The sequence below is a fragment of the Erithacus rubecula genome (genome assembly GCF_903797595.1).
Source record: "Erithacus rubecula genome assembly, chromosome: 13".
Lineage (NCBI taxonomy): Eukaryota > Metazoa > Chordata > Aves > Passeriformes > Muscicapidae > Erithacus > Erithacus rubecula.
In genome coordinates this window covers 275,548-303,546 of record NC_136665.1, presented here as the reverse complement: position 1 = coordinate 303,546, position 27,999 = coordinate 275,548, and the positions used below count along the sequence as shown (strand labels likewise).

Sequence of the window (27,999 nt, the reverse complement as noted above, 5' to 3'; positions counted from 1 at the left end):
AAGAAGGCAGGCTTTCAAAAGCCACCTCAGCCCTTTATTTAGAGAGTTCTCACAGGGATGATGCTGCAGCAATCCCGACGTGGCTGCTCCAGGAAAGCTACACTGCTGTCCCCGCCTGCACGCCAGCTGCTCTGGCACTGGGACACCTGGAGAAGCTACAGAAGGTGGGAACCCACAGTGCACCACAGCACGACATCATATCCTTCATGTGCCATCTCCTCTCGCACAGGCTACCTGACCTGCAGATGGACCTTTGCTGCACCCAGTCTCACATGGTCTCTAAACACAGAGCAGATAAATTAAAGATCTTCCTGATACAAAACAATGGGGCATTTAATTAAAACTTTTTCTTTTTTTTTTTTTTTTTTTTTTAGTTCTATCATGCTACTTCCTAAAAATAAGGGGGACTTTTCTTTCTGAAATTCTTACAAAACCCACTGGTTCAGAGAAGATTGGAATCTGAGAGTGTAAAATTATTATCAGCAACTTCGTATGAGGCATATATGCAAACTAGGTTTCACCTCTCTAGCTGTGCAGAAGGACATTATGCTTTTGCTATGGTCACACTGCACAGCACACTGCCAAGAACAGCTCTGGATTGACAACCCCAACATTTATACCTTTATTTGTATCAGACCTTGAAGCATTTCTGTTAAATAACCATCTTGGAATATAGAAAACTTAGAATTCATATGAATAATGAATTTTCTATGTTGTATTTAAGGCACATATTTCTACCAAAATTTCATTTTGGTCCAGAGAAGCAGCTGCATTTCAGACACCAGCTATCCAGGTATCTGGCAAGTTGGTTTGTTGTAACTATCCTTATGACTGTAGACTTCAACAATGTGTATGGAGTTCACTGTCTGCAGTGCAGTGCTGTGTCTTGGTACCTTGTGTGACCCAAGTGCACGACTGCTCTTGTCTACCTTCAGCAGGTGACTGTTGTCTTTGCAAAACCCAGGAACTACAACACCCCGAGTCAACTCTTCCTGGGACCTGTAAGCACAAAGGGAAAAGTTATTTGTGTTTCATTACTTCTGGTGAAGTTACAGAATATGTGCATTTTATTGGCACATCAGGCATTTTGCAAATGACTTGTGCAGTAACATAATGAATTGCTTCTCTCAGCGTCAAAACTAGTTGGTAGCAATGGAGCAAATAATTGCATCTCAACAAGACCTCAAGGACGTTTTTGCTGGGTGCCAGCTGAGCACTGTGACCTGCCATAAGGGAATAGAAGCTATGTGGGGTAATGCTGCACATCACTGCCAAAAGAAAATCTTCTGAGACTTGCTGTTGTGCATTTATTTATTTTTTTATAGTATAAGAAACTCAGTTCCATCTTCTTGAGATGGTGGTCAAAGGTCAAAATAAAAATCAAATCAAAGCAGCACACACACGGAGAAGGACTGGAATAAAGTTTTCCATGGGACAGCAAAACAATCTTTGAAAAAAAAAGAAGTCTTTACACATTGCCCTACCAGGATTATAGCTCAAGTCTAGGTATTCTGGTTATAGAGCAAATAATGCAGTTCACTGGGCAGAAGTCATCCCACTCTGATGTTTTCCCCTACAAAGTTCTGTGTTGTAAAACACTGCAATTACCCATAGTCCACTACCAGCTCAGGAACCTAAACTGGCTAAAACTGTACTTGGAGAAGAAATGTACTCCTGGCTTAGCAACCAGTTTCTCCCATTTCAGGAACTATTAGACTACAAGAATATTGACATCTGCCAGCACAGGGTGCCCAAAGGATCCCTGGCAGTGTCCAAGGCCAGGTTTGACACAGGGGCTTGGAGCACCCTGGGACAGTGGAAGGTGTCCCTGCCCATGGTAAAGGGTGAAACGAGATAGTCTTTAAGGACCCTTTCCATCCAAACCATTCCATGATTCTGTAAGTGTAGGATGAGACAGTAGGTACCTCTCTTCCCTGCAACAGATCAAACCCTGAGGACATCAAAGGGACAGTGAAGCCAGTGGGGTTTCACCTCAGCAGAGGATGAGAAGAGCTATTTAGAGGGTTGCAGTGTCACAAGGGACAACTGTGCATGCAGTGGGCTTTGCTCTGTGTGCGTGGCCTTCAGGCAGACATAGTCCTCAGTTTGCTCTCTCATCCTTGGTACTTTGTCCTGAATAAGTGTGACTGTTTTCTCAAGAACTTAAACTTTCCTTAACTACAGCTTCCAACCGGGCTACTTCAAAACATCCTGGCAAGAGGATCAGAACTCCTCTCTGCACCCTTACCTGGAAAAATAATCCTCCCCTGGGTGCTGCACAGCCAAGTGCATGATGCATTTGACAAGGATGGCCTCTATCTGACAGACAAAATCTGGAGCTCCCATCAGGGGAGAAGAACAGCCATCACAACATTTGTCAATGGGATTTTGGGGATTCACAAGAATATTCTTTTGTGTGAGAGCTGTTCCTTGCTGGAGGGAAAACACTGTTAACAGGACATCCAAGATGTGTGAGAACATAGCCACAAGGCTGGCTGGTGCTGGCACTGCCTCTCAAAACAGCTTTTATACTAGAGGATGGGAGGGGATTTTGTTGTTTTTGTATGCCTGGTGGCTTTGTACAAGACCCTGGAGTAATCAGGAAAGCATTATGAAAACAATAATAGTAGCCCTATTGAAAGCACATGTTGCTGTAGGCTCCTTTGAGCTCTTGTGCTGATAATTAAGACTGAAATTCAGAAATGGGTGTAACTCAAAAGCCAGTTTATCCTACCCTTCTAACAGGGCCCCAAGGTGAAACCACAGCTCACTTCCCCTGTCTCAACTTTCTTTGAAACCAGCATGTCAAAAGGTACTGAGAAGATCTAAGCCTCTAAAAGGTGGTGGTGGGGAACACGGAACACAGGAAAAACAAGAGGGAGAAAAAGGACTCTATTAATAGAGAAGTTCAAGGCTGGAGTAGTCATAGGGAAAAGCAGAGAAAAGAAGGGAAATGCAGGAAAATGCAGGGAAAAGAAATCTGCCCCTCTCCTATACTGGGTCTCCTCCTGCCCAGTCCTTGGTTCCATGCAATCAAACTGTCCAGTCCTTGGTTCCATGCAATCAAACATTTCATGTAGGGAACTGTATCAATTCCATGACCTATCAAATACGTCATTTGCCCTTTGCAGACCTTTCACTGGACACTCTATGTGATGCAGTATTAAATACTACATAAATTTCAGTGATGTTGAAAATGCTGAGCCACCTCTCCTAAAAGCACGCTGGCTTTGAGATTTTCTACAAAGCTTTTTCAGTTGCATTTCTTTGTTGTTGGATTGCCTTATTTGCTTTTTGCCAGGTACAATGGTAAAGCATCTTGTAGTCAGAAAGGGTTCTGGAACAAAAATTTCAGCTACTAAAAATATCTTCTGTGGGAAAACATACCAGCCTCCTTCTCTGCAGAAGGATTTCTTCTCCTTGGTAATATGCTCCAGCTGTGTGAATAGCTGAAAGGAGGACTTTAAGCCTACTGAGACATGGGCTTTTCCATTTGACTTGTTCCTGCAGTCAGATCAGCTACTTTATAGAGAATGTTTTATAACTTGACTTAGAGCTGTGAAAAATAATTCACCTCTACACAGTCCAAATCTGGAATGCCCAGCTTCTTCCAAATGCTTCTACACTAGACAAAAAAACCAGACCAAATTTCTTTGATTCTCCTTAGATTGCATTTTTGAGCTGGACTACTTTTCTTCTGGTTGTCATCTTAGCTGTCAGAGAATGAAAAGGAGTTAGTGTACAGCTACACTCAGCTCTCCCGAGTGTGGAAAACGTTGGATCATCAATTCTCCTTTACAAAAAATCAGCACTTCCCTTGAGTCAAGGGAGTATCTATTCCAGGACAGGTTACAGGACTTCTACACTGAAAAGCAAAGCAACAGAGCCAAGCTGTGGCTATTTCTGACCATCACTAGGAAGCTGATACAAACTTAAATGAGCTTTCTCAGAATTTTTTTTATACTGGTTGTTTGTGCTGCTCCTGGGTCAGTATCTTCTACATATGCTGATATATAAATAAGTTCCAAAAGAGTAATGCCTGGTTTTTTAATATCTCTTCATGCCAGAAGGGTTTGCTGTTTTCTCTCACAATGTTACACTAGGTTTTGTGTATTTTGCCAGACCAAAAATGGTTCCAATTGGATTCAGGCTCCCATTTCTGGGACAGAACACTTGCATTTCCTTGTGATTTTTATGGAACTGATGGGTTAACTTACAGAACAAGTGAAAATGCTAGAAACTACTTAAACAAGTACAAGACAGGCCCCTCTCTGCATGGATGCTTAAAATTTAATTGATGTACATTACAGCAGGACAGGATAATTCTTTATAGATTTAAAAACTGGCAATGATGTTTATCGGAGCAACTGCTTACTTGCATTTCCTCATCCTCTATTTTAAACCTGTTTTACTAGACCAGCAGCTCTGCTGATGTTGTTGATTAGTTTTGATGTGAAGATATGCCTACTTGCTGAAAGCTGAAGGCACTTTTTAAGCTCTGTCAGTTTGGCTGATGTTTAGGTTGGATATTGGGAAAAAGGTTCTTCACAGGAAGAATTGTCAAGCCCTGGAGCACCTTCACCTGGGGGGCAGCTACAACCGGCCTTGAGCAGTGGGGGACCATAGCCCCTGCTGCTGTTAAGTTGACCCCAGTCTTCTTTTGGACACTCACTTTAAGATAACATCTCAGTGACCTTCATCTCCATCTCTCAAACACCACCAACAGCTGACACAGAAGAAGGACAGCTGCCACTAAATTTCTCTTTGCTGGTATTTTACCCTGCGCATATCGCAGGGCAGAAGACAATCCCCCTTCTGTGGCAGCTGCCTGATCCTAGCTCTCTCACATGGCTGCTTGCTGGGATGGCAGAAGACTGTTAGCCTCCAGTGGTGGGTGCCCAAGCAAGTGCTGCAGAGAAGAGTTACTGAAGGGTCAGGTATTATTCTTTATCAGAAAATAACTGACTCAAAAACCACATTTGTTACATCTTGGTAGTCAGGCTGTGAGAGCCATTCCCAACAGGCTGACAAGCCCTCTGCAAAGCACTCCTCCTGGGGACTGCTTTAGAGGCTCATGGACGTTGTTCTCCTCTAACTCCGTGGTCCAGGGCTGGAGCTAATCTCCCTTCCCTAGACACAGACCCTTGTTTTCAGCTAATCTGGTTCAAACCTCTTCACCACAGAGAAAACTGCTGCTCTGAATTTCTGAGAAGCAACGTTGGGGATACTCCTCCCTCCCAGCAGCACCATGATCTGTAACTTCTTTTTCCCTGCTCAACATTACTTAGTGTTTTCAATAATGTAAGAGTAAATATGCTGTAAACACTTGCAGCTCATGCATATAAGACCTTCTGCTAAAAATTGGTATGTTCATCCTCATGATTCTTTATATACGAATGAAAGAGATGGCATCTGGAGTAATGCACTCTATAGTTAATGATCCTGGGTATTTGTACACATACTTCTTACCATTTTAAAGGAATTTGTTCAACCAGCAAAGCAGTCAGAATGAGGCTAATTATAATTAAAGCAGCTGCCACTAAAATTCAATGTTTCCCTGCAAAAATACATATTCATGATGTTTGTTCTATGCTTCAAACATGAGGGGAAGAAGTTCTCATTTTGTGGCAGCCAGGTCCAGAACAGCATGGTGGAGCCCCTACTGTCACACTGCTGGGCTTCTCTGTTATTTATAACTTCTACACATCAGCATTCTGCAACCACATTGTATCACCTCATTGCAGTCAAATCACCTCATCAGCATACTAACTGATTAGTGTTTTAATCCTAAATTTGTCTGTAAACCTTAACAAATACCTTACCTGCCTGAAAAAATTGCATGTTCATTTTATATTGCCTTACCTGAAAGAATTGGCTTTTTATTTTATCTCTTCTCTTCTTACAGTATTTTGATCCTAAAGTACTGAATGAAGATGTTAATCTCTAAATCTATTCAATTATGTCTGAAAAGTAGCACGACCTACATGCTTTTCTCGTCAAAAATAAATTAAGATATACTCAAGAGAGTCTTCTGCAAAGGTGTAGGAGTTCTTACTCTTCCAGATACTTAACATGCTACATGAAGCAACAGAATAGTTTTCTATAAGAAAAGAGAAAGCTATAGTAAAAATGACTGAATTTGTCAGACCTCCAGCCACTCCCTTGTCAGACATGAGCAGCATTCATCTCAATTCCCCCTTCTAAGTGGGCTGAAGAGCCATTTCCCAGAAAACAGCATGTACTACAGGCCTGGAAAAGGCAGGGAGTAAAGGATTCATCCCCTGTTCTTCTTCGGACAGCTCCTGCATAAGTGAACAAAGTAGGATTGCTGCTGAGCTTGGAGAACTTGTGATTCATTGGGCAACTTCTCCAAATGTTTGAAACCTTAACACAAGAAGAGGATAGGGTGGGGCAGGATAGAACAGAGTACTGTAGACTATACTAGAACACACTAGACTGAAATATTTCAGTTGGCAGGGACTCAGAAGGATCATTGGGTCCAACTGCCTGATTCCTTCAGGGCTGACCAAAAAATACATCTCATTATTGCGGGCATTGTCCAAATGCTGCTTGAGTTTGGGTCACCAACACCAACCCCCTCTCCAAGACCCTGTTCCAGCGTCTGACCACCCTCTTGGTACACAAATGCTTACTCATGTCAACTCTGAGGAGTCTTGGTTAAAGTCTCTTTTGGTTTGCTCTTGACCATGGATAAGCAGAAATATATGGAATCTTTCCTTTGGGACTGCCTGCCCTCAGTTTTGCTGTTGTTTTCCAACCATGCCATATGCCTGTATTTATTTCTTTGGTCAATCAATGCAGCAACACCCATAGGTTTAAAGATTTCCTCCAGGCACAGGCTGCCAACATTCCCACCTCACACTGGAGGGGAAATGGTATCCCAGCAATCACCCAGACAGGGAACATGTTCTTTCATGCTCGTCCTCCTAGCAGAGCCCAGCTCCATCTTCACACCTCCTCAGTGCCTGCACTGTCATCTTGTTCTCAGTAAGCCAGGTGAACACCAAATGAGGAAGCTTATCCTAATTTGCTACACACAAAAAATACACCTTGCAAGTGAAATACAAAACTGACAGGCCATTCGTTGTCTTTATGAAATCTGTTAGCAGAATTCCCACATCTCACTTTGTATTCTATTCATTTTACAGAATTAAAGAATAGTAATCAGCATCCTTTACTGATTGCTTGATTAAACAGCTCTTACTTGAGTGGAAAAAGGGAACAAGGTATAAATAAGGAAGGGTCACATCTGTTCCAAGAGCAATTCCAGGGCAGTTCTTTTCAGAATCACCTTTAATGACACTTCCATCTCTGATTAGAAGCAGTGCCTACTCTCCACATGCAAAACAGCCAGACTTTTGGCTAAGGGTACACAGGTAGATACACCTGCTCTCACAGTTGCTTTTAGCTCTGGTTAGTGATTAGCCAGGATCCCATCACCTCATTCAAACCAACTATATTTTAACAGCCTTACCTGTAGAAGCCTTGGTTATCATATGCCATGTTAGTAACGTCACCAAATACAGATGTATTCCTGAGCTTCTTATTGTTGTTGTTATTGTTTCTTCCCTTAAAACCAAAGTAAGCAGCTTGCATGTGCTCTAGTTCTTCAGTCCTTAGCTGGTACCACAGCTGCATTTCTCTGTCAATATACCAAGCAGTACAAAAAGTATTGTAATATATGGCTGTACAGCTGGACTGTTATCTGACCACAGAATTGACTCTCTAGAGTTTAAATCTCACTCCAGGTTTACTGAAGAACGCACTTCAACATGTGCTGAGCTTCATGTGTAAACCAAACTTAGAGAGATTTAAATAACCCCATAAGATAGGGACTTCTTTGATAGCATTAAATATTATCGTGCAAAATAGTGCTATTTTAAGTACTGTCCACACTCCTCAAAAACAAGTAAACAAACAAGAAAATGAAAGCAATTTTTTTTATGAGCACCAGTGGATAGTTCAAAGGAACAAACCTCTAAGAACTATGTCCATATGATTCTGTGTTTTTCCAGACTACATGTAGTAAGGTAAGTCCTATAAGGTGGAATGATGTGTCAGTGTTCTCATGGACCTTCATCAGTAACATCAGTAACATCACAAGATTCTGTTTTGTGTGAAAAGACTTCAGATCATCTCCATCTTATGGGATAAATTATTTCAGAAAAAAAAAAAAAAAAAGGTACCTTTTGTATTACTGCTATTCTTGAAGTTTCCAAAATCACCAGACAGGTTGAAAAGATATTGACTTAAAAATGGAGGAGAGAGGTAATATTGTCTTTGTTAAGCACAGGGCATATTCCCTCACTGTCAGAATTCTCTTTTGGAAATGCTCAGAATTGCTTTCAATGCTGCTCTCTGCAACTCTGAGGCAAGAAACAAAATCCAAAATCTCTTTTCCTGTTTTTAAAAGAAGTCTGAGGTTCACAGAATCACAGACACTCCTCATTGGCTGATGGGACAAGATCAAACTGCAAGAATTGGCAATGCTGATTTTGGTGCCATTTCTGTCTTCTTGGGATGCAATCCTGCTCTTTCCAAAGAAAACAGCAGCCACCCTCCCTGGGCGGGATAGGATCTGTGATGAGGCTGAATGGTGGGAGGACTTTCAGCAGCCTTTGTCCCTTTTCTCTTCAAAACACGTGGATGTGACAGTTTAGATGTGAACATGGTGGTAGTACTGTGTTGACAGTTCAACTAAAGGGTCTTTTTGAATTCTAATGATTCTATGACTCTATTAAACACAAGATAGCACTTCAACGATCATTAGACACCATGCAAGGCAGGTTTGTAGGCAGAGGCAATCTCTCAGGTAACCAGCTAAGAGCCAAAAGAAGTAGACAGGCAGACATCAGAACTACAGGCAAGATGAAGACATCCTCTCTGCTCCATAGGTACAGATTACCTCATCTTTCACATATGGTCTAATAAACATTTCACTATTTCCCCCCTAAGAGTTCTCATTTTGTATTAAGTTATCAAGCCTGCAGCTTTTTGTCAGATTAATGCTTTGTGCATCCAGAAGCCAACCCCGCTTTCCACCTCCATCACCAATAGAGATGGTGCCACTGTACCTGACAGGTTTCACACAGGGTTACGTTACTTTTTCTCCCATGATATGGACAGTTTGTACATTACTTCAATTCTTTCTGATAGAAGAGATAAAACACACAATGCCTGCATTGTTCCAGGCTTCTCCTTCTAGCTAAGCTCTCTTGCCAGTGGGATGGAGCAGCTCCTTCAAAAGACAGGGAAAGGTGCACAGGGGCAGCATGGAACTGAGAAGGTGTCAGCAAAAGAAATAATTTTACAGCCTGATGACAGAATCAGGTCACATTGTCCAGAGTGAAGGGCTTTTCTTTTGTAAGAGAAAAATACCAAGTCATCACAAATAATGAGAATGGCTAGCTTTCACAAAACTTCATTTAAAATAAATGAAAAACAAGAATTCTGATATTAATAGTTCTACCAAAAAAAAAAAAAAAAAAAGGTGGCAATTAAAAAACTTCCAATTAACCTTTTATTTCAAAGCAATTTATTGCATGCTGCCAGTGAAAACCTAATATTATGACTGACATTAAGGACTTTCATTTTTTGACACAAAAAGTCTTTCAAGAGAAACAGAAAATCTCTATTTTGGCTACATTTGGATTCCAAATGACAGAAGTTCCCCCTTCAGCTGGTTTCCATGCAGCTTCAGAATAAAGCACAGTTTAGCACAGAAACCTTCACTACTGTCTTCCACTGGAGGGCCTGGTGTGAGTAACCAGCAGGAAAAGTGAGATGGAAACCAAGTTCCCATGGAAAGCTTTCTGCAGTAGTGACTGTAGGTAGATGTTCTTGTGGGCAACAAGGGCTCCAGCCTACAGACAAATGTGCTGCTGCTGACACTATCCACACTGAGATCTTACAATGGACTGGATTGAAAATTCGACTTCTTCCTGTTCCTGTTTATAATTCACTGATTTGTGCTCCAAGCCAGAAGACAAAATCCTCCACATCCATGGAGGTTTTTTTATCCATTGGGTTTTTTTGCATATCCATGCTGGGACAGCTTTGAGGATGCTTTGCAGATGGTGAGGACTTGCATGGCTCTGACACAGGGAGATTCATTTCCCATCAAAGAAAGAAAGGAAAAAAGGAAAAACACAGAGAAGAAGGGGAAACTGCCAGTCTTTAATAACTTGAGGATAGAAATGCTGTGCCAGAAAATAAGACTTCTGTGTTCAGTTTCTGCATAATTCTGGGTAAACCCAGATCTGCCCAAGCCTGTTGAGGTTATCTGATATTAACAGGCATCAGGTAATTAAATACTCAGGAATTCCAAGTTTTTCTTGCCTACAGCCTGATCTACAAATTAAGGATTTTAAGTAATTAACATCATTGCAGTGCTGCAAGCAGCAAATCTATTGAAGCACTTGCTATCACAGCAATGGGGTCCATATAATGTACACTCTTACACTGTTATTAAAACTGTCCTCTTGACATACCTTTGAGCTCCCCTCCTCTCACTTTTCTTCACACACTTGATCAGACAGCAAGTTAAGAAAGCCATGGACATCAGCAGAATGACAGCACAGCTCACAATGGAGGCAATCACTGCGACCTTAAAGCCAAAAGTCTCGTATTTTGATATGGCTGCAGCAAAACAAACACAGAAATGTTTCTAAGATCAGTCCACAAATTTATCTTTTACATTTTCATTAAACCATGCTGAAACCTACTCACTTCACCCTTCTGGTCAGTGAGGACTTTTACATTACTATGTGTCAAAACACCAGAGTACCTTGGCTTCAGTTTAGACCTATGCAAGCCTCAAACTGGACCATGTAAAAATATCCTGTTTATAAGTTACTAATGAATTGTTCACAAGCATTTCACCACTGCAATTAATTAAAGTGCCCATAGCACTGCAGTAGCTTAAAAGCACATCTCTTTTGGCAGATCAAATGCAGATGAGCTGCAGACTCCTTTATTAACAAGGCATGAAGCTCCAAAACCTAATACTAACAGGGGGAAATGGGCTTAAAGAAGACATTTAGAGCAAGGACAGTTTCACATAATTACATCCTCCTTGGCAGGCATTAAACAACAGGTCTTCCTCTGTTTGGGGAAGGATGCAGAATGGAAGATGTGATCTGCAGGGCTAAGTGTTTGCAGGGTCTGATGCTGGAAGTGAGTGATTCAGACAAAAGGAGGCGTCGGAATGTGGCATGGCACAGCTAACGCAGATCACTTCCAACTCACTTGGAGCATTAAGCATGTCTTGCTTCAAAACTCATCTAGTTCTCCCAGTGTTACAACGACCAGCATCACAAGCGGTTCAGCTGAGCTCCACACAAAGCATTATACTTCTGCAGCCTCTGGGGGAAGGATTTCTCCCATGTTTTTTTTATGGGATCTCCATAAGAGAGGTAAGAATAGCTGAATGTGTGAGAGAGCACCAAGTCTCGGTAAGAGCAATGTATCCACTGGGGATTTGAAATTACACCAGGTCTGAGTCACCTCAAAGCTCAGAGCTACTAAGTTTTGCTTGGGTCTACTTCTGGTCAAACTAGTAACAACCTTATAATAAACAGGAAAGAACACAGCTAGAGGTAGTTAATGCCGTTGCCATTCAGACACTATTAATTTATACTGTAACTTTCCCATGCAGCTGCCCACAGGCAACAACCAAGGATTGTCAAAAAAATACCAGGGTTTCTTTTACAGCAAAAACATTGTCAGAAAAGACTGCCAGGAGGTGACAAGTTCTCAAATATGCTGGCACATCAGTTGGTCATTCCCATGGTGTTGGATGATTTATGATGATGGTCTATTCCCTGATCCTCTGCTTTATGCCCTGAATTGTTTGCTGTATCTTTAAGGTGGGTCCAGGGCAAAGGGGAGCCTTGGGGCCCTTTGCTGGGATTTTTCAAAGTCCCACTGCCCCTGTGTCTGGGAGTGTGGTGTAGTCTGGGTTTTACTTGGCTATCTTGAGGGTTTAATAGCCCAGGTGCAAATTTGGGGTTTTTTCAGTTCTTTGGACTTGGGGAGGCCACAGCAGTGGCCTCTGGTGGCTTTTCGAGGTGAATTGGACGGTTTGGTTTTGGTCTGAGATCAGCGAGAACAAGCAGCAGGAGAAGAATCACCAGTGGGAGAGAGGGGTTTGGCCCTGCACCTCGGAAAAAGCACAAGCAGGGGAGGGCACATCTGCTTCACCTCTGGATAGGGGACCAACACCAGACATTCTCTGAGCTTCCATCTGTTTGCCCAAGCTACTGCATGAACCTTTTGGATTCTTCCTCGAGACAAAGGAGCTGCTGTTATCCTTCTCCCCACCGGGACCCAGCTGCTGGCTGTTGTGGTTTTTATCTTTCCCTGGTGTTTTGGGCTTTTTTTCTGGGTGAAGGGGTTGGGTGTGTGCAAAGGTCTGACAGTTCAATATCTAGCATTCATTTACCTTTTTTCCCATGCTATGTGGGCAGTCTGTTTGTCAATAAACTATTGGGGGTTTTTTCCACTTTCATTCACTAGTATTCATTTCATATTGGTGAAAAGGGATTGTTGGAACCCTTTTTTTTAGAGGAAACACTCATTCCAGTGTGTTTGTCTCCTAAACTTGTCTCTAAACTGAGACACTCATATATTCTCTAAAGAAGCACACCACTTTTAGCTAGAGCCACAGTTATTTCAGGTTCTACCAGTGACATGAGATCAGGGATGAATCCAACAGAGTCTTTTCTGTGTCATGATAATGGCATGTCAGAACACATATGCAGTGGAATTACCATCAGTGGGGCAACCTTGAAGAAACTGGAATTCGTCTTTTCCTTTGCAGAGGTATCTACAGCGAATCCTAACGTTGCAGGATAGGCAGGGCAAAATGAATGCACTGCATCCCAGAGGGAGGGGGATGGTTTGGGAAGAATCTTACACTTGCAGGAAGGCACTCCGGCTGTCCACTGTGTGCTGTTCCCTTTCCAAACACAGGTGACCATGCCTGGTCCCTCCAGCTGGTGCTCGGCGGAGCACTGGAACGTGACCACGGTTCCCACATCGGTGCCGTTGCCATGAAGGACCTGGAGAGAGCCGAGCTGGGGCGGGAGGAGACGGCTGCACTGCCCTGCAGAGCAAACACAGACACAATGCAGCGCCGCCAACAGTGAAGGACCGCGGAGGTTTTATTGACACCAGGCTGTAAATCAGTCACAGTTAATGGTGAAAACAAATACCAGACCTCAGGGTGGCTGATGCTGGCTGCACTGCTAAGCACCAGCCCACGGCCACCCGCCATCAGTGCCATGCATCACTAAACAGCTCCTCTGCCCTCACCCCCAGCACAAAGCAACTGATGTGACATTATCTGCTCAGACTGGTACACGTTGAACACTAAAACACTAAAAAAAGTAATTTTTGAGTGTCATGGTCCCCCTACAGATCCCTGTGTTGTTGGATTCTGATTAATTTAGTACTCAGGCTGTCTGGGAGTATTCATTACAATGTCTTCTCCCAAGCAAATATCCAAAATCTCCTGGATTGATCATGCAGTTCAACCTACTTGATGGCATCTTGGCGTGATCTGACTGAAACTTCTTTACAAGCACTGCACCTCTGTTTGGCTTGGCTGAAAGGGGCCAAGGGGATCAAAACCACAGGGAGGAGCATAGGAAGACATACACATACAACTTATCTCCCTTTTCAAGTGCCAAACTCTGCTTTACAGTAAATCATTAATTTTTAATACATTTTTGTTCATTCCACTTTTCTATTATTTTGTTGTTTATACAGCTGCTTTTTGAGCCATGGAACTGTTCTCCCCTTGGCCACCTAATGCTGGCCACTAACTTCATACACTAAGTTTTATTGTCACAACGCCCCTTGTTCACAGTCATTTCAAACAAAACGTTGAGTGTCAGGTCATTAAGACAATATATAACATCTAGATAACTTCAAAGGCAGCAAACACTTTTTTTGGGTTGGTACATGTGCATTGACAGAATCTAGAAACTCAGGTTTTTTAAAATTTACAAAATACCAGCACTGCTTCTGCATCAGAGCCCAAGTTCCCTATTTTTCATTGGATCTCCAAATGACTTGAGAAAACTCAGAGGCATAGTGCTGCAAGCACTATGACAAACAAAAAATATTAAAAGAGGAAAATATATTTTCCTCATCTAAGGAAAAAAGAAATTATAGCCTCCATGAGAACATCCTGACAGAAACACATGTTGTTAGCGAATCTATTTTATTTTTAATGCTAAAACTCCCCCCATGTCACTAATTGCTGTTAAGCCCCTAGATCATACCACAGCAGGTAGGTGTCTCACCTACCTATCTTCAATTCTTGCTCTTAAAGTCTCTGTACCTGGAAAACAAACCCACAGGAATCTCAGCAAAAGACCAAACAAAAGTCCCAGTGACATTTACTGGGCTAATCCACTGAGTAAATATGCACCAAGCATTAGCTTTTAAAACTATATCTCTTTAATTCCATGCAGATTATTTCTGTTTGTTTTGCCACTTCTTTCAGCCACTTACTACGGCAGTAATTGGCCTCAATGAGAGCAAATGTTTTCTATAGGACTGGTTTCTCCTCACCTCTTGTTCTTCCCACCCACATCCCATTCCTGGAATACACAGGACAATTGTATTGGACAATTTTCCTCATTCCAGATGAGTGTTACAAGTTTAGGCTTTTCTTTTTATTTTAATCACTCTGTGGCTTACCATGAGAAAACACTGTTCTTAACTTCAAAATAAACATTTTACATATAGATTTTTTTTGGTGTGTTTTACAATTTCAAGGCTATTTTTAGAGTTTACATTGGTTACCCTTGTAGTTGCACAAGATGCAAAAAAACTAATTAGAGCTGAATTGGTCTTGATGCACACCTGCTGGGCTACCACATGCAGCCTCAGTAGAGGAATTCCATACACCTGCCAGTTTACCTGGACTCATTGTTCACTCTTTGTTCTCCAAAGAAGAAATAATTTGGCACTGGATCCTTTCTTTCAAGACATATTTCATTTCATCCAGCACCGACCATCCTGAGTAAAATGTGCAGCTGTAGCTGCTGGGTTGTTTTGAACCTTCCCAGCCCCGTCCTTGCCCACAATGGTGTCTGCCAAGTCATTAAACCTCTCAATGGCAGTGACCTTGGCAGCACCACTCCTCAGCTGTGGGCTTTAAAATATTTTTATTCCACTTGAGCTCTACAGAAATGTCTGCTAGCCAGCGTCCCCTGAAAATGTGGGTATTTCCATGCTTTGTCCTGGGCTGCAACAGCATCACAGACCACGCCCAGAGGATCATTCCCATTTGAATGTAATTGGAGCCAGACCCACAGAGGCGCCTCTCAGTGAGATCTACAGCTCCAAAACCTTCTATACCTTAGTTGAAAGTTCAACAACTTCATGTACCTGCACTTGTGCAGAGGAGAAACGCTGTTCTTTTTTTAGGAGCTTCTCAACACCATTTCTTCTCATTAAAGTAAAAAAATTAAATATGTAACTGCTTTTTGCTTTTCACAAATGCCTTCACTGAAATGTCCAGATGAAGTTATGCCAGAACGATTTTTTGAATTTCATCCAAGCTGAGATTTAGCTTCTCTGCATAAAATCGGTCATAATTTTAATCATCCATTGTCTTCTAAAAATGTGTTTGGAAAACTTTCCTGCATGCCCTAGTGTCCCTCACTGTTAAACCTGTGATGTTTACACATTTAGCCATTGCATTCACTTTTTTGCCAGGTTAATTTTACCCTTACATCTCCAAAGAATCATGTTTAAACAAGCTTCCATCCTTATATAAGCAAATGTTCCATATAGACTTATTTTCTGAATATTCTTCAGGCATGTTTATTAGACAAAATCTACTAAAATCAAGAATTTTATTATTGTTTTTGTTAAAATTATTTTATTTTTGTTTTCAACTGAGACTGGTGTCTGAGGCTGCATTGCCGCCTGGTAAAACACAAACATTTGTGCTGACCAGATTTACATTTTGATTTCTATTTTATAAATATCTAGAAAAAGTCATATTAAGGTCTTGGTTTGCATAACTGTTGGCACCCAGAAATGTAAAAAATAAAAACTGCAAAATGGAATAAATCCCCTTATTAGAGATTTGGAGGCCCTCTGCTCTGAAGACAGGGTGGAAGCACTGGTGTTGTCCAGCCTGGAAAAGAGAAGGCTCTGGGGACACCTTAGAGCCCCTTCCAGGGCCTAAAGGGGCTAGAAAAGAGCTGGAGAAGGACTTTGGACAAGGTCTGGGGGCACAGGACACAGGGAATGACTGAAGCAGGGTAGGTTTAGATGAAATATTAGGAAGAAATTCCTGGGTGTGCGGGTAAGGAGGCCCTAGTACAGCGTGCCCAGAGCAGCTGTGGCTGCCCCTGGATCCCTGGCAGTGCCCAAGGCCAGGCTGGACACTGGGGCTGGAGCAGCCTGGGACAGTGGGAGGTGTCCCTGCCCATGGCAGGGGTGGGACTGGGTGGGTTTTGAGGTCACTTCTAACACAAATCACTCTGTGATTGTAAGAGTAAGAAAACTCATCCTTTCGTGTTATTTATAGTGGCTGTCAAAAAACACATTCAAAGGCTGATTTTCAACCTTTGCTCCTTGAGAAAAATGTGTTCCGCAATACATTTAGTAAGTATGGGTTTCCAGTTCATTCCAACCCAAAAGCTCCTGTGATTCTACAGTCCTATGATTCCAGTTTCTGCAGCTATTTCTGCAGCTTTATGTAGAGCAGGAGCTGATTTATACAAATGCAATTCTCAGCTTGGTCTTACATTGAGAGGATATCCAGTGCTCAGAAAAATCTCTGAATCTGATGCTTTTGTCTGGCTGTGAAGAATGGCACTGGCTACAACAAACGGGTCATTGCATATGACAAATAATTGTCCTCCAAGTAAAGACAGACACTAAAGTGCAGTGTCCTCCATAAACTCTTAATTCATGCCAACCTCTGGGTTCAGAAATAAACACGTATGTAATTCCCAGGCAGTGAAAAATAGAGAGTAATACAAGAATTAAAATAATCCAAAAAATCTCTTCTCATGGATAGCCAGGATTATCTGTATTGCAAAATTGATTTATCAAAAGTAGGAACCATATGGTTTCACTGTCTGCAAGCCATGGGTTTATGTTTTGCTGATAAGAAATAAGAAATGAGAGAGCAACCCAGGTATGACTGCCTGGTAAACATTTCCTGTGCTCCTTCCACAGCAAAGCAGTGACCAAAAATCAAATACATTGCACAAGTACCTGCCAAAATGATATAAACTACAGAAGTAATTGCCTGGAAGCATGTTAACAAGGCTGCCACTTGGTGTCTGTGCAGAAAGAGAGTGATCTGTGCCTTCACCTCATTATTCCCATACACACAAAAGTCACCCCTTTGTATTGATTATTACTGGCAATTTAATATGACTAAACCATACTGGAATAATTAGATGCTGGAAAACAAGAGAACACTAGGCTCTATCAATGCTGTTGTCCTGGCTTGCAAAGCAGGATGTAACCAAAAGTATGTATTCTATGTATTCACCATCTGTTGAAACCAGATGGGGCAGTGATCCTTATCTTCGGGGGAGATATCTTCTGTTAATGGACCATCTGTTAAAAACAGGTGGGACAGTGTTCTTTATCTCTTCCACAACCCATCCTTCTTCCAGGGAGGTATCTTCTGTTAATGGGCCATTGAGTCCCATTACATGACTGATAAAATCACATCATCCCATTGTGAGATGCTCCTCACAGGGGGAGGAGCCAAGCATTTCCTACCTAAATAAAATCTGATATTTGAAACATCAGAGCAGCCTTTTTCCACTGGACTGCAGAGGAAAACTGCACCCATCTACAGGAGCAGTGCTTCAACAGAACCACATCTGTGACTCCAGGAGGACTGCAGCCAGTTTAATGGGACTGCTACCAACACCCTGACTGACAGGGTGTCAGGTTGTATTCTGACTCTGTCAGTGTTTTGGGGTTTTGTTTCTGTTTGGTTTTTTGTTTGTTTTTGGGTGTTTTTATTACTGTATTTTTATTTAAATTTTTCCTAGTAAAGAACTGTTATTCCTATTCCCATATCTTTGCCTGTGAGCTTCTTAATTTCAAAATTATAATAATTTGAAGAAAGGTGGTTTACATTGTCCATTTCAGGAGAGACTCTCCTGCCTTTCTTAACAAACACCTGTCTTTCAAACCAAGACACCTGTAGAAAATAAACAGACTGATATTATTCCTGCAAGTTTATTTTCCTGCAGACTAACACCTCAGAAATTATCCCTGAAAATCACAGGCATGTTAAGCATCCACAGCAATCTTACAGAAGAGCTCTGAGAAGAGCTCACTGTGTTGAAAAGCAAAAGAAAAGCAGCTAGAAGTGAAACATGAAATAAAGCTGATGTAGCAAAGCATCTTGTATAGAGTGAAACTGGCCCTGGCACTTTGTTTCCTTGCAGAGCTGGCCTTGAGTCTTGCCAGGGCTGGGCTTTTAAACCAACAATGGCCACCAAGATCTGGTCTTCCCATGAGAAAATCCAGGTGTTGGCATAGCTTTTAAAGAAATTAGTGTTAAACATGACACAAGATCTACAGTAAAAGAGCAGGGTGAGACTCGGGCTATAGAAGCTGCAGAGACTAACCAAGGTCCCCAGCTGTGCTGCAGTCTCTGGTAAGCTCCTGTGGAGATGCTGCAAAGCTCTTACAGACTTGTCTGCCTTCCAACACACAGGTATGGCTTTATGAAGCTACTCCCTGGAGGAAGCTTTGAAGATTCAGGTGTGGCACAAACCATGTGCACCAAATCACAGCCCTCTGCACACCCATCACTGCAAGGACCACCTCAGAAGCAGGGCCAGGATCGGCCACCACTTGCTCCAGGGGGTTCACAATCCAGATTCTGATGGAGACCTGCAAGAACTGAACAGCAGCCACAGGACTGTTCCTCTGGGTCAGCTGCATAGAGGAACATCTGGACAACAACACAGGGTAAAAGTTGCAGATATCTAAGGAACACATCTGTCACAGCACATTACCAGACAAAAGAAATGCAGCTTGTTAATTGTGTCATTCTAGCACCTTCCTCATATCAGCATTTCTGAATGAAAATATTCCTGATAAAACATTTGTGTTTCTATTGATAAAATTATTTTTAAAGTGTGATAGAGGAAACCCAATATCTGATGATTCTTACAGGCGACCATTAAACATTCGTAAAAATTTTTTCAGAAAAACTTCTTTTCCCACTAATACATAATTTCTATGCAATTAAGGAGAGCAAAAAGGTATTTGAAGAGATACACATCCATTTACACATCTGAGCTCAAATAAGCTCTCTGCTCCCACCTCTGTTATAAGAGACACCTCAGGCTCACTCCTACCCACTTCCTTTATTTTATTCTGTGGTCTGTTGTGTAGGTAAAACTGATTTTTTCAACACATGTAATTTACAACATGTTGAGACTCCCACATCCATCACATTTTGGTCAGCATTGCTTTCATGGAATTACAGAATGGTTTGGAAGGACCCTTTAAGTTCATCCCATTCCATCCCCTGCCATAGGCAGGGACACCTTCCACTAGCCCAGGTTGCTTCAGGCTCTGTCCAGCCTGGCCTTGGACACTTGGACCAGTGATCCAGTGGCAGCCACAGCTTCTCTGGGAACTCTGTGCTATGGCTTCACCATTCTCTCAGGCCAGCATGGAACATGCAACATGGGAGTCTCAGGACAAGTGTGCACTTTTCTTCTGCCACCAGGTCCCTCTGTTCCCAGACAAGTTTTGGTGGGCACATCCTTGCTGGTGTCCTCCATCAGGACAATGAAGTCTGTATGTTTATAATTTCAACTTTCAACTTATTTTTTCCCAGTACTCATGAATAATCTCTCATTCATTAAACAACTGTAACATTTCTGCAGAGGGTGCAAAGTGATCCACTATCTAGAAAGGCAGCCACTGGAGAAGCCAAAAGAAACCCCACATGTATTTCTACAGGGAAAGCACATGCCTGTTAAGAGCCATGGATAGAGGAAGGATGGAGGATGCCCCACCAGAAAAGTGGACAGGACAGAGGTTGTGGGCTGGCCCATGGAAAGCCTTCTGCAGCATCCCTGGAAGAAGGGCAGCACACCTGTGTGTCCACTGCCCACTCTCAGCATGCTCCACTCTCCTCCACTGCTCTGGGTGTTGCAGGACACAGAGCTCAGCCTGGCTGTATATTTGCCTTGCTTAGCTCTGGGTTATCTGCCTGCACCAGCTCTTTGATCTGGCTTGTGCACAGCAACATGCACATGCTGGGGTACTGAACAGAGCTGATAAGAGCAGATGTGCCTGGACAACGTGGCCGGTGGCCTCTTACTCACGCTCAATACTTGCCAGACGGCACAACCTCTATGGATGTCAGAAATCCCCACTGCTAGGGCAACACTGCATCGCCCTACCTTGACCAAAAAAAATATCAAGGAGGAAGGCTCCAGAGCTGGACAAAAACCACTTCAGTCATTAAAAAAAATCCACCCCCAAGGTGAAATTTTAGATGGACCAGACCTGCATGCCACTTGATGGTTATATATTATTTTGCCAAAAAGCTTAAAACATAGGAATTGCATTTCCACAAAGAACTGATTTGTAAAGAATATAGAAACTTTTGAACCTTTTCTTTTTGAAACTATTTTCCTGTTTTAAAGCAGATGATGGAATAGAGGTTTTTAATTTTCCTGGGGAATTTCCAACCACTCTTTTGAGCAAAACCAGCCTGAATGCTACAGACCTTACCTGCATTCCCTCTCCCTGGCCCATTTTGGCTTCCCTAAGTCATTCCCAAGAGCAATATGAAGCTGCTCCTGTCCTGGGTTTGCTGTGTTAAGCTATGAAATGCACACCATGGAGCTGTGACCTGGCATCCACAACTGTCAGAAAGAATTTCTGTGAATAACTGATTTAGACACCAGTCTGAAAAAGTTAGCAATGCCTTTTATTGTGGTGATGGGCTGAGAATCCAACAGCCAGATTTAAAACCCTTCTCTGTGGTTTTATCACTTTTTATTTTTCATATCTGCTGGTTGGTTCTTTTCCTGACAGAGTCTGGCTTTCCTATTCTGGGCTTCATGCAGAGGGACGTGCAGGCAACAGCATGGCCATGGCCACCAGAGAAACTTGCAAACTGCTCAGCGAGAGCCACACAACATCCTACCAGCAACATTCGGGCACAGCAATGATTAACAGCACAAGTCAATAAACACATCTGCTTTCAGCCTCCCTGCACACAGGAATTGGTGCAAGATGGCACAAAGATTGACAGGAATGCCAGTATAGGGACAGGGAACCAGTGCATTGTGTTTGCTTTTTCCAATTTAAAAAGTCAATGATTGCAGGTGAGCTGTGCACAGAGTGACAAGTAGCTCAGGAGAGCAGAGGAGAAGATGTGTCCCCATGTCCTTGCCCTTCCTTTGTACATGGCTAGGGAGCTCAGGACTACACATGAGAATTCAGCTTCTGGACTGAAACAGATTAAAAGGAATGAAAACCTTAGTCCTAATCTGAATTTCTGCAAGTATTAACAATAATGGGCCAAACACCAGACCTCTCTTGCCTGTGCAAAACTGCCCCCGGTTTTGCGGGGCACTGCTTCTTAGAGCAAAGCAGAACCCCTGTGTCCAGCCCAGATGTCTCCTTTGACCCAATCAACTAGCAAAGATCTTGAAAATAACTGCAGCTGTAAGCAGAAACCTTCCTGGGTGTAATTATGCTTTTACATAATGGCACAAATTTCTGCTCTTCTGAACAGAAAAAATCAAACCCCAAAACTTGCCTTCTTTGAGCTCCCACAGGCCAAGTCATCCTCCCACACACTGTTTCCAGCCCACACATACATTCAGGGAATTTTTTATACCACCCCTTTAACCTACTCAACTCTGTCTGCATTTTCACCTCTCCTCAAATCCATTCCCAATCAAAGCTGCTCTGCTTAGGAGTCTGGAATACATGAGCAGCATTGTGACTGGCTTTATTTCATCCCAGAAATAATAATGGAATCAACTCTCCCAGTTCTGTTGGAGGAAAAGCAAGCAGTTAATCCACCCCTTTCCCCAACACTGCTTCTACCAGCCACCACCACTCCAATTTGGGCTGAGATAGCTGTGGGCACTGACTGCCCCAGCAGCTACAGACTTTCCCTAGATTCTGCTGGGCCACAGGGGCTCTGCTTTCCTGCAAAGGCTCGTTTGTAACCTAGGCACCAGCTCAACCCCATCCCCAAGACCCTCAGCAGACACAGGAATTGATTTATTTTGGGGAGCAGTTGCTCATTCTGCAACTTCTGCATTTCTCTCTGTCATCTGACAACCAAACGAGAGGCAGATGTTCATGCAGACTGCAAAATCACCCCTCTGCCAATCCTGATCCACTCAGCCAGTCAAAACTGTTCTTTAGAATAACACACTTGCTCATCTGCGGCTGCATTTCAAAGACAGCATGTCAATAAAAAGCATAAATGAAAACTAACAATTGTCCTATGTGTTAGCTTGTCCCCCATCACAATATTGAAGGCAAGACTCTACAGTGCACATAAAAAGTCAGTGGCAATCATGATTAATAAGCAAAATCGTGCCAATTCCAGTCTAGTTACAAATCTCTTTGCTGTAGAATTGCAGAGATGCTTGGGGATGTTCTGCTTTTCCAGAGGAAAGGTCCAAGGATGTCCTCGCTCTGCCACAGCAGGAACAGCAAAACTGGCAAGGGCTTTGCCCTTTAAAATATACCAAACCACCCATAAAATGCTGGGTTAATCACTGTAATTGGGGTGCTTCTGTGTTTTAAGACTGACTTGTGATTTTTAAAATTTCAGTGTTTTGGATCCAAAGCATTCAGCTCATTTCATTCATTAGCTGAAATCCAGAAGTCTACTAATATTCTGTCTCTCTAGTCTAGGTAATTTCAGAGTAGCTAGGATGAAGCATTGGATAATACCATAGGGAAAAATCTTGTATTGTGGAGGACTCAGAAAACCCAGTAACTCTCTTCCTTCTTTATTTTATATTGTTCTAGAGCTTTAATGACAAGCACAAAAATCCTTCCCTCAAAGCAGTATCAGTGCCTGGTGCAAATGCCTAACCACCCAGATTAACACCTTGCAGTACAGGAGATAAAGCCAAGTAGCTGACATTCTGCAACTGTCACTTCTTTTACATTGCTTGATATAAGTTTTATGAGTCAAAGTTTTTTAAGTTTTATGAGTCAAACTGATGGGAGAACAAGAAAGGAGAAACAATCCCGGAGAAATTACAAGCCCATATATTCCAAATTGTATCACCTTCTGCCCTGTGGAAATGGAAATTTGGGATCCATGTTTTCTTCTGCAGCCTAAAAAAGGATCTGAAGATCGTGGGGACAAGGTGATAAAATTCCATGCATCAGCTCTGCAGAGCAGCTGCACTCCTGGCTTTGAAGAACAGCTTTGTTTTTTCTGTGGTAGAAAAGCAAGTGTAAGTTCTTAGTAACATAATTTCAGTTTCTGCACTGCCAGGGAAACTCACCTCAGAAAAATGAAGCTGCTCACAACAAAAGATCACACAACTTAAGCCACACCCAAGGTACATGCACCCTGATACGGCATCCCACCATGACCACCAACATTCAGGCTACAACTGAGCCAATACAGGCTGTCTCTCTCCTATCCTCCAGAAAACTGCAACTTTTATCTCTTCTAAGCCAGAGACCCCATTCCTTTCTTTCAGCGGTGCCTGCTCGATAATTCCTTCCACAACTAGGTTTGAATGGAGCATTCACTGAAGGCTGCAGCACTTCCCACCTCACAAAACCTCTCCCTTTCCCTGGTCTGGGAGGCAGAACCACAACTACAGACAACAGCCCAGCAGTGAGACCTACCAATTTTTAACCTGTCATAGTGAGTGTTTCTTTCAGATCCTGCACTTATTGTCCCTCTGCCTATGGCTTCACTGATGTATTTGTCAATGCATCTCTATGTTGACAGAAGTATGTGCAGCCTGGTCTGAAAGAGTTACAGGAGGGTACTGAGGAATTAGAGGAACCACAGCAAAAAAAAAAAAGGTACCACCCTAGATAGCCTAAGGGCCAGAGACTTCCACTTCAGCAACATACGGACTAAAAATAATGATATGCCTTTGTACTCCTTCCTCTTTCCTGTTTCACCCAAAAGCCCCCAGTATAATCTGGGCAGCTTCAGAGGCACCAGTACCTCAGTGGCACGGGCTGATGACAGTACCCTACTCCATGGAGATTCCCACAGGGCAGGACAGTGCTCAAGTCACTTGACACAAACCTTTCAGAATGTCAGAGGCTTTTCCAGAGAATTTACCGGGCCTGGCAAGCACTGGTCGATGAGTGTCCGGAGAACTCTATTGCAGTTCGGCAGTATCGCGGTAAATGCTGCTGTTACAGCACAACAGCTTCAGCAGAGAAGGCGTCTTCTCAGCTCCAGACATTTGCTATGCTCTTCCCCTGCCCCATGCTCCTGCCCTGCACATTTGCTGGCCTCCCTCAGGGTAAGCCAGGCTCCCACAGCTCCTCAGGGAAGCACACTGCTGACTCTCCCCAAACACAGGGTGGGATCGTTCTTCCTCTTCCTGTCAGTCCTTCAAAAGAAGGCAAGACCAGGAAAAGCACAGAGTGTTTGAATCTCACAGCTGTGTCTCAGGAAGCTCTAAGACCCTCCAAGTACTACAGGCATCAGGGCTGTACTAGGGAAACTTCCTTTAATTCCCCTCTCATTTATGCATTAATTGAAATGGAAATCCTGCCACATTCTTTTTCATCCTCTCAAAAGGAACATGTGAGGGACTTTATCTGTACAAATCTTAATTATCACCCTATTGCTTGTGGTCTGAAATAACGAAAGGGGGCTCTCATCATCAAAAAGAATCACACAATGCCATGAAAGATACTGTATACATACTGCACAATGACAGCAAACATTGATGTATATATAACATGTCCACATTTAAATAAATAAGTAGCCATCATTTTAGCTATCTAAACTGCTTAGGGCTGTCAGCAGTACATCCACCTGACTCAACACACATATATATTTCCAAACTGGTGCTCATGAAAGTGGAATTGCACCACGGCAAAGCACCATGCAGAGAGGGTGAAGAGCATGAAGAGCAGACACCTAGCTAAGGTCTGGCAAAGCCCTGTGTGTACAACATCACTGGTGGTCCAATAGCCAATGCAGCATCTCCGTGCAGCACAGCCGAGCCCTGACCCATCATATTCCAGTTTCCACCTTACTAAGAACTCCTGCTCCACAGTTTTGCTGTAGTTGGCTTGTACAAAATGGGTCTTTGTTGTTCTGGCTGGAGACCAGAGGAGCCAGGTCTATAGATAGAACTGGGTTAACTGAGGGTAGATTACTAATTTAAACACCAAATATTTTCTGGCAGATTGGCATTTCAAACTGTTTTGCCACAGACCTACACAGAGCAAGATTAACCTATACAGAATCAGAAAGGCTGAGAGCAACACAGGACATGCCACTCCCAAAACTCCTTTTAGTGTAGACAAACCCAGCCCCACAAGACTTTAACACAACATATCAAAGCAGCCAAATATACGCAATTTTTAAAAAGAGAAAGGTTGATAGTTAGCAACACTATCAGGCTGGAGTAACAGGGTCTACACTTGGGTTTGAGTTAATTCTCTAAGCACGTTCCCCAGAACTTGTTTTGCATTTTCAAATTAACGGCTCTATTAAATTCAAATTAAACAGTCAAGCTCATTCAGAGGATTATTATGCTAGTAATCCAAATAGTAATACTATGCTAGTAGTCCAAATACATTTGCCAATTTCTATAGGCACAACAAAATCAGATAATTAATGAAGTCTGTTAGAACTTCATGAGCCAAATAAATCACAAGGATATGTGAGGATGGGCTGCACATGAGAAGGAAGTTCCTGGATTTCAGGAGCACTCAGCCCTGCTCGCACAGAAGCCAGGGAAAAATCCATCTGCCCTGTGATCTGAAGAACAGAGGAAGAAATCCCAGCAAGTAGCAGGTCACCACAGCAGGTCACACCAAGCTTCACATTTCTTCCATCTCACCCTGCTCCCGACTCCAGAGGTGGCTGTGGCTGGGAACAAGCATCTCTGGCTGCCCGGGCCAGCAGGTCCAGACCATGCCTCTGCTCCCTCCAGGCCCAGACACTCACCAACCCCACAGGCCTGTGCAGTGGATAAATCCCACCTTTGTCACCTTGCATTACCGGCAAATTATTGAACCCACTTAAGTCAAAGAGGTTTAGAAATGATGTTATGGCCTACGCAATAGAATTGAGTAACAAAACTCAAGTGAAGATAAGAAGGCAAAGTTTTGATTGGTTTTTCATTCTACCCCTCAATGTATTACCATATTCCATATCTTCATTTCCTTCTCAGCCCAGTGACATGTGCCCATGTCTCTGAAAACCAGCAGCTTCCATCCGTGCCAGACACTCCCCCCTGCCCCCTGCACTCGTCCTTCGTGCCCGTGGCCATCCCAGCGACTGAACACCAAACTTGTATCGCAGCGCCTCCTCTCTGGGAGGAATTACTCTCCTCAGAGCTCCAGCAGCCTCCGGGTGAGCCGCTCTGACGGCTCTGGAGTGGGGCTACCGTGTGCAGCCCTGGGGGTGCTCGGCGCCTCCGCCCGAGCCGCAGGCCAGGACTGGCCCCGCTCTGCGCGCCGAGTGCAGCCCCGGCAGAGCCGTCCCAGGGTCGCCGGGACCCGCCGGGACCCCCCCACCGTGACCGGGGTGATTCCGGGACGGCTCCGGGACACCCATTCCGAGGCACTGCAGGGTGTGGAGCACTGTCCCCCCCGCGCTCTGCGGCTGCAGGGACCGGCCGGAGGCGGCATGGAGTGGGACCGGAGCGGCCCCTGCCCGGCGCGGGGTTCCGGAGCTGAGTGGGAAGGTAACACAGCCCCGGCGGGGATCTCCTGCACCCCCTTCCCGGGGCACACACAACACTTCTGTCCGGAGATAACGCATCCTCCCCCGGTCACTCCGCATCCCTAGGAGGGAGAGATCCTGCACCCTGACCGGGCTCTGGCGCTACCATTGCTGGGCATCCTCCCTTCCCTCCGGTGCGACGCAAGAGAGAACTTGTGCGAGAAACAACGTGAGACCACGCTCGTACCTGCGTATCCGCGGGAGCCGCCGCTGTCCCGCCCTAGCGCGGAGGTGCGCGACGCGTCCAGCCCGGGCGCGGTGGCCGCGGGCATGGCTCCACTGAGCGCCGCCGAGCCGAGCCGAGCCGAGCCGAGCCGAGCCGAGCCGAGCCGAGCCGAGCCGAGCCGAGCCGAGCCGAGCCCCCCGGCAGGTGCGCTGCGCCCGCGCCCGCACCCGCACCCGCCTCCGAGGGGCCGGGCCGGGGGGAGCAGCACGGCAAGTCACGGCCCGCCCCCGGGAGCCCCGCCGGGCGCCCGCCCGCGGCCCCTCACGACGCCCGAGGGGGGGCGGAGAAGGAGGGGCAGCGGGGCGAGAGGAGGGGCATCTCGGGGCCGGCACGGCGGGGCCGCTGTTGGAGCTTCGGGGCACGGGATAGAGCCGTGTCCTGACAGCCCCTGGCTTCGGCCGGGGCCGGCCCTTCCCCGGCCCGCGCCGCGTCCCATGAGCGGGATGGGTCAGCGCCCGCGGCCCCACTGTCCCTCACTGCCTGCCCCTTCTACCTTGTTCTCCGCTGCCCGTCCCTCGCTGCCTGCCCTGCCTCCTCTGCCCGCTGCATGCCTGCCACCCGACCGCTGTCTGTCCTCCTTTGCTGCCTGCCGTCAGTCCCCGATGCAGCCAGGCTGATGCTCACGGCCAGCAGAGCCTCAGTTACCCCCGTCTGGTTCTCATGGGTCTGGTCTTCCAGTCACAAGCTACTGCTCTTCATACGGTTATACTCCAGGAGCAGAATCCCTCGCATACATACAAAGTTGTGTTTGTTTTCACTGGGATCTGCAGCTAAACCCACTGGATGGTTCCCAGAT

At 44.3% G+C, this 27,999-nt stretch overlaps 1 protein-coding gene across 5 annotated transcripts; it reads right to left on the bottom strand.

The window, feature by feature from the left end:
* Nucleotides 1–12: 12 nt before the first annotated feature.
* SUSD3 (sushi domain containing 3) lies at nucleotides 13–27,504 on the bottom strand. Of its 5 annotated transcripts, none has more exons than XM_079317513.1 (5): nucleotides 27,165–27,504; nucleotides 12,938–13,126; nucleotides 10,512–10,659; nucleotides 7,496–7,663; nucleotides 13–999 (listed from the first exon to the last, which is right to left on the bottom strand). In XM_079317513.1, exons 1-5 carry the CDS (start codon nucleotides 27,247–27,249, stop codon nucleotides 786–788), a joined length of 804 nt encoding a protein of 267 aa, XP_079173639.1. In that variant the 5' UTR covers nucleotides 27,250–27,504; the 3' UTR covers nucleotides 13–785. The 5 variants fall into 5 exon arrangements, with proteins under 5 accessions (XP_079173639.1, XP_079173641.1, XP_079173638.1 ...); XM_079317515.1 differs by lacking the exon at nucleotides 27,165–27,504 and adding an exon at nucleotides 26,395–26,419; XM_079317512.1 differs by lacking the exon at nucleotides 27,165–27,504 and adding an exon at nucleotides 23,321–24,153.
* Nucleotides 27,505–27,999: the final 495 nt, after the last annotated feature.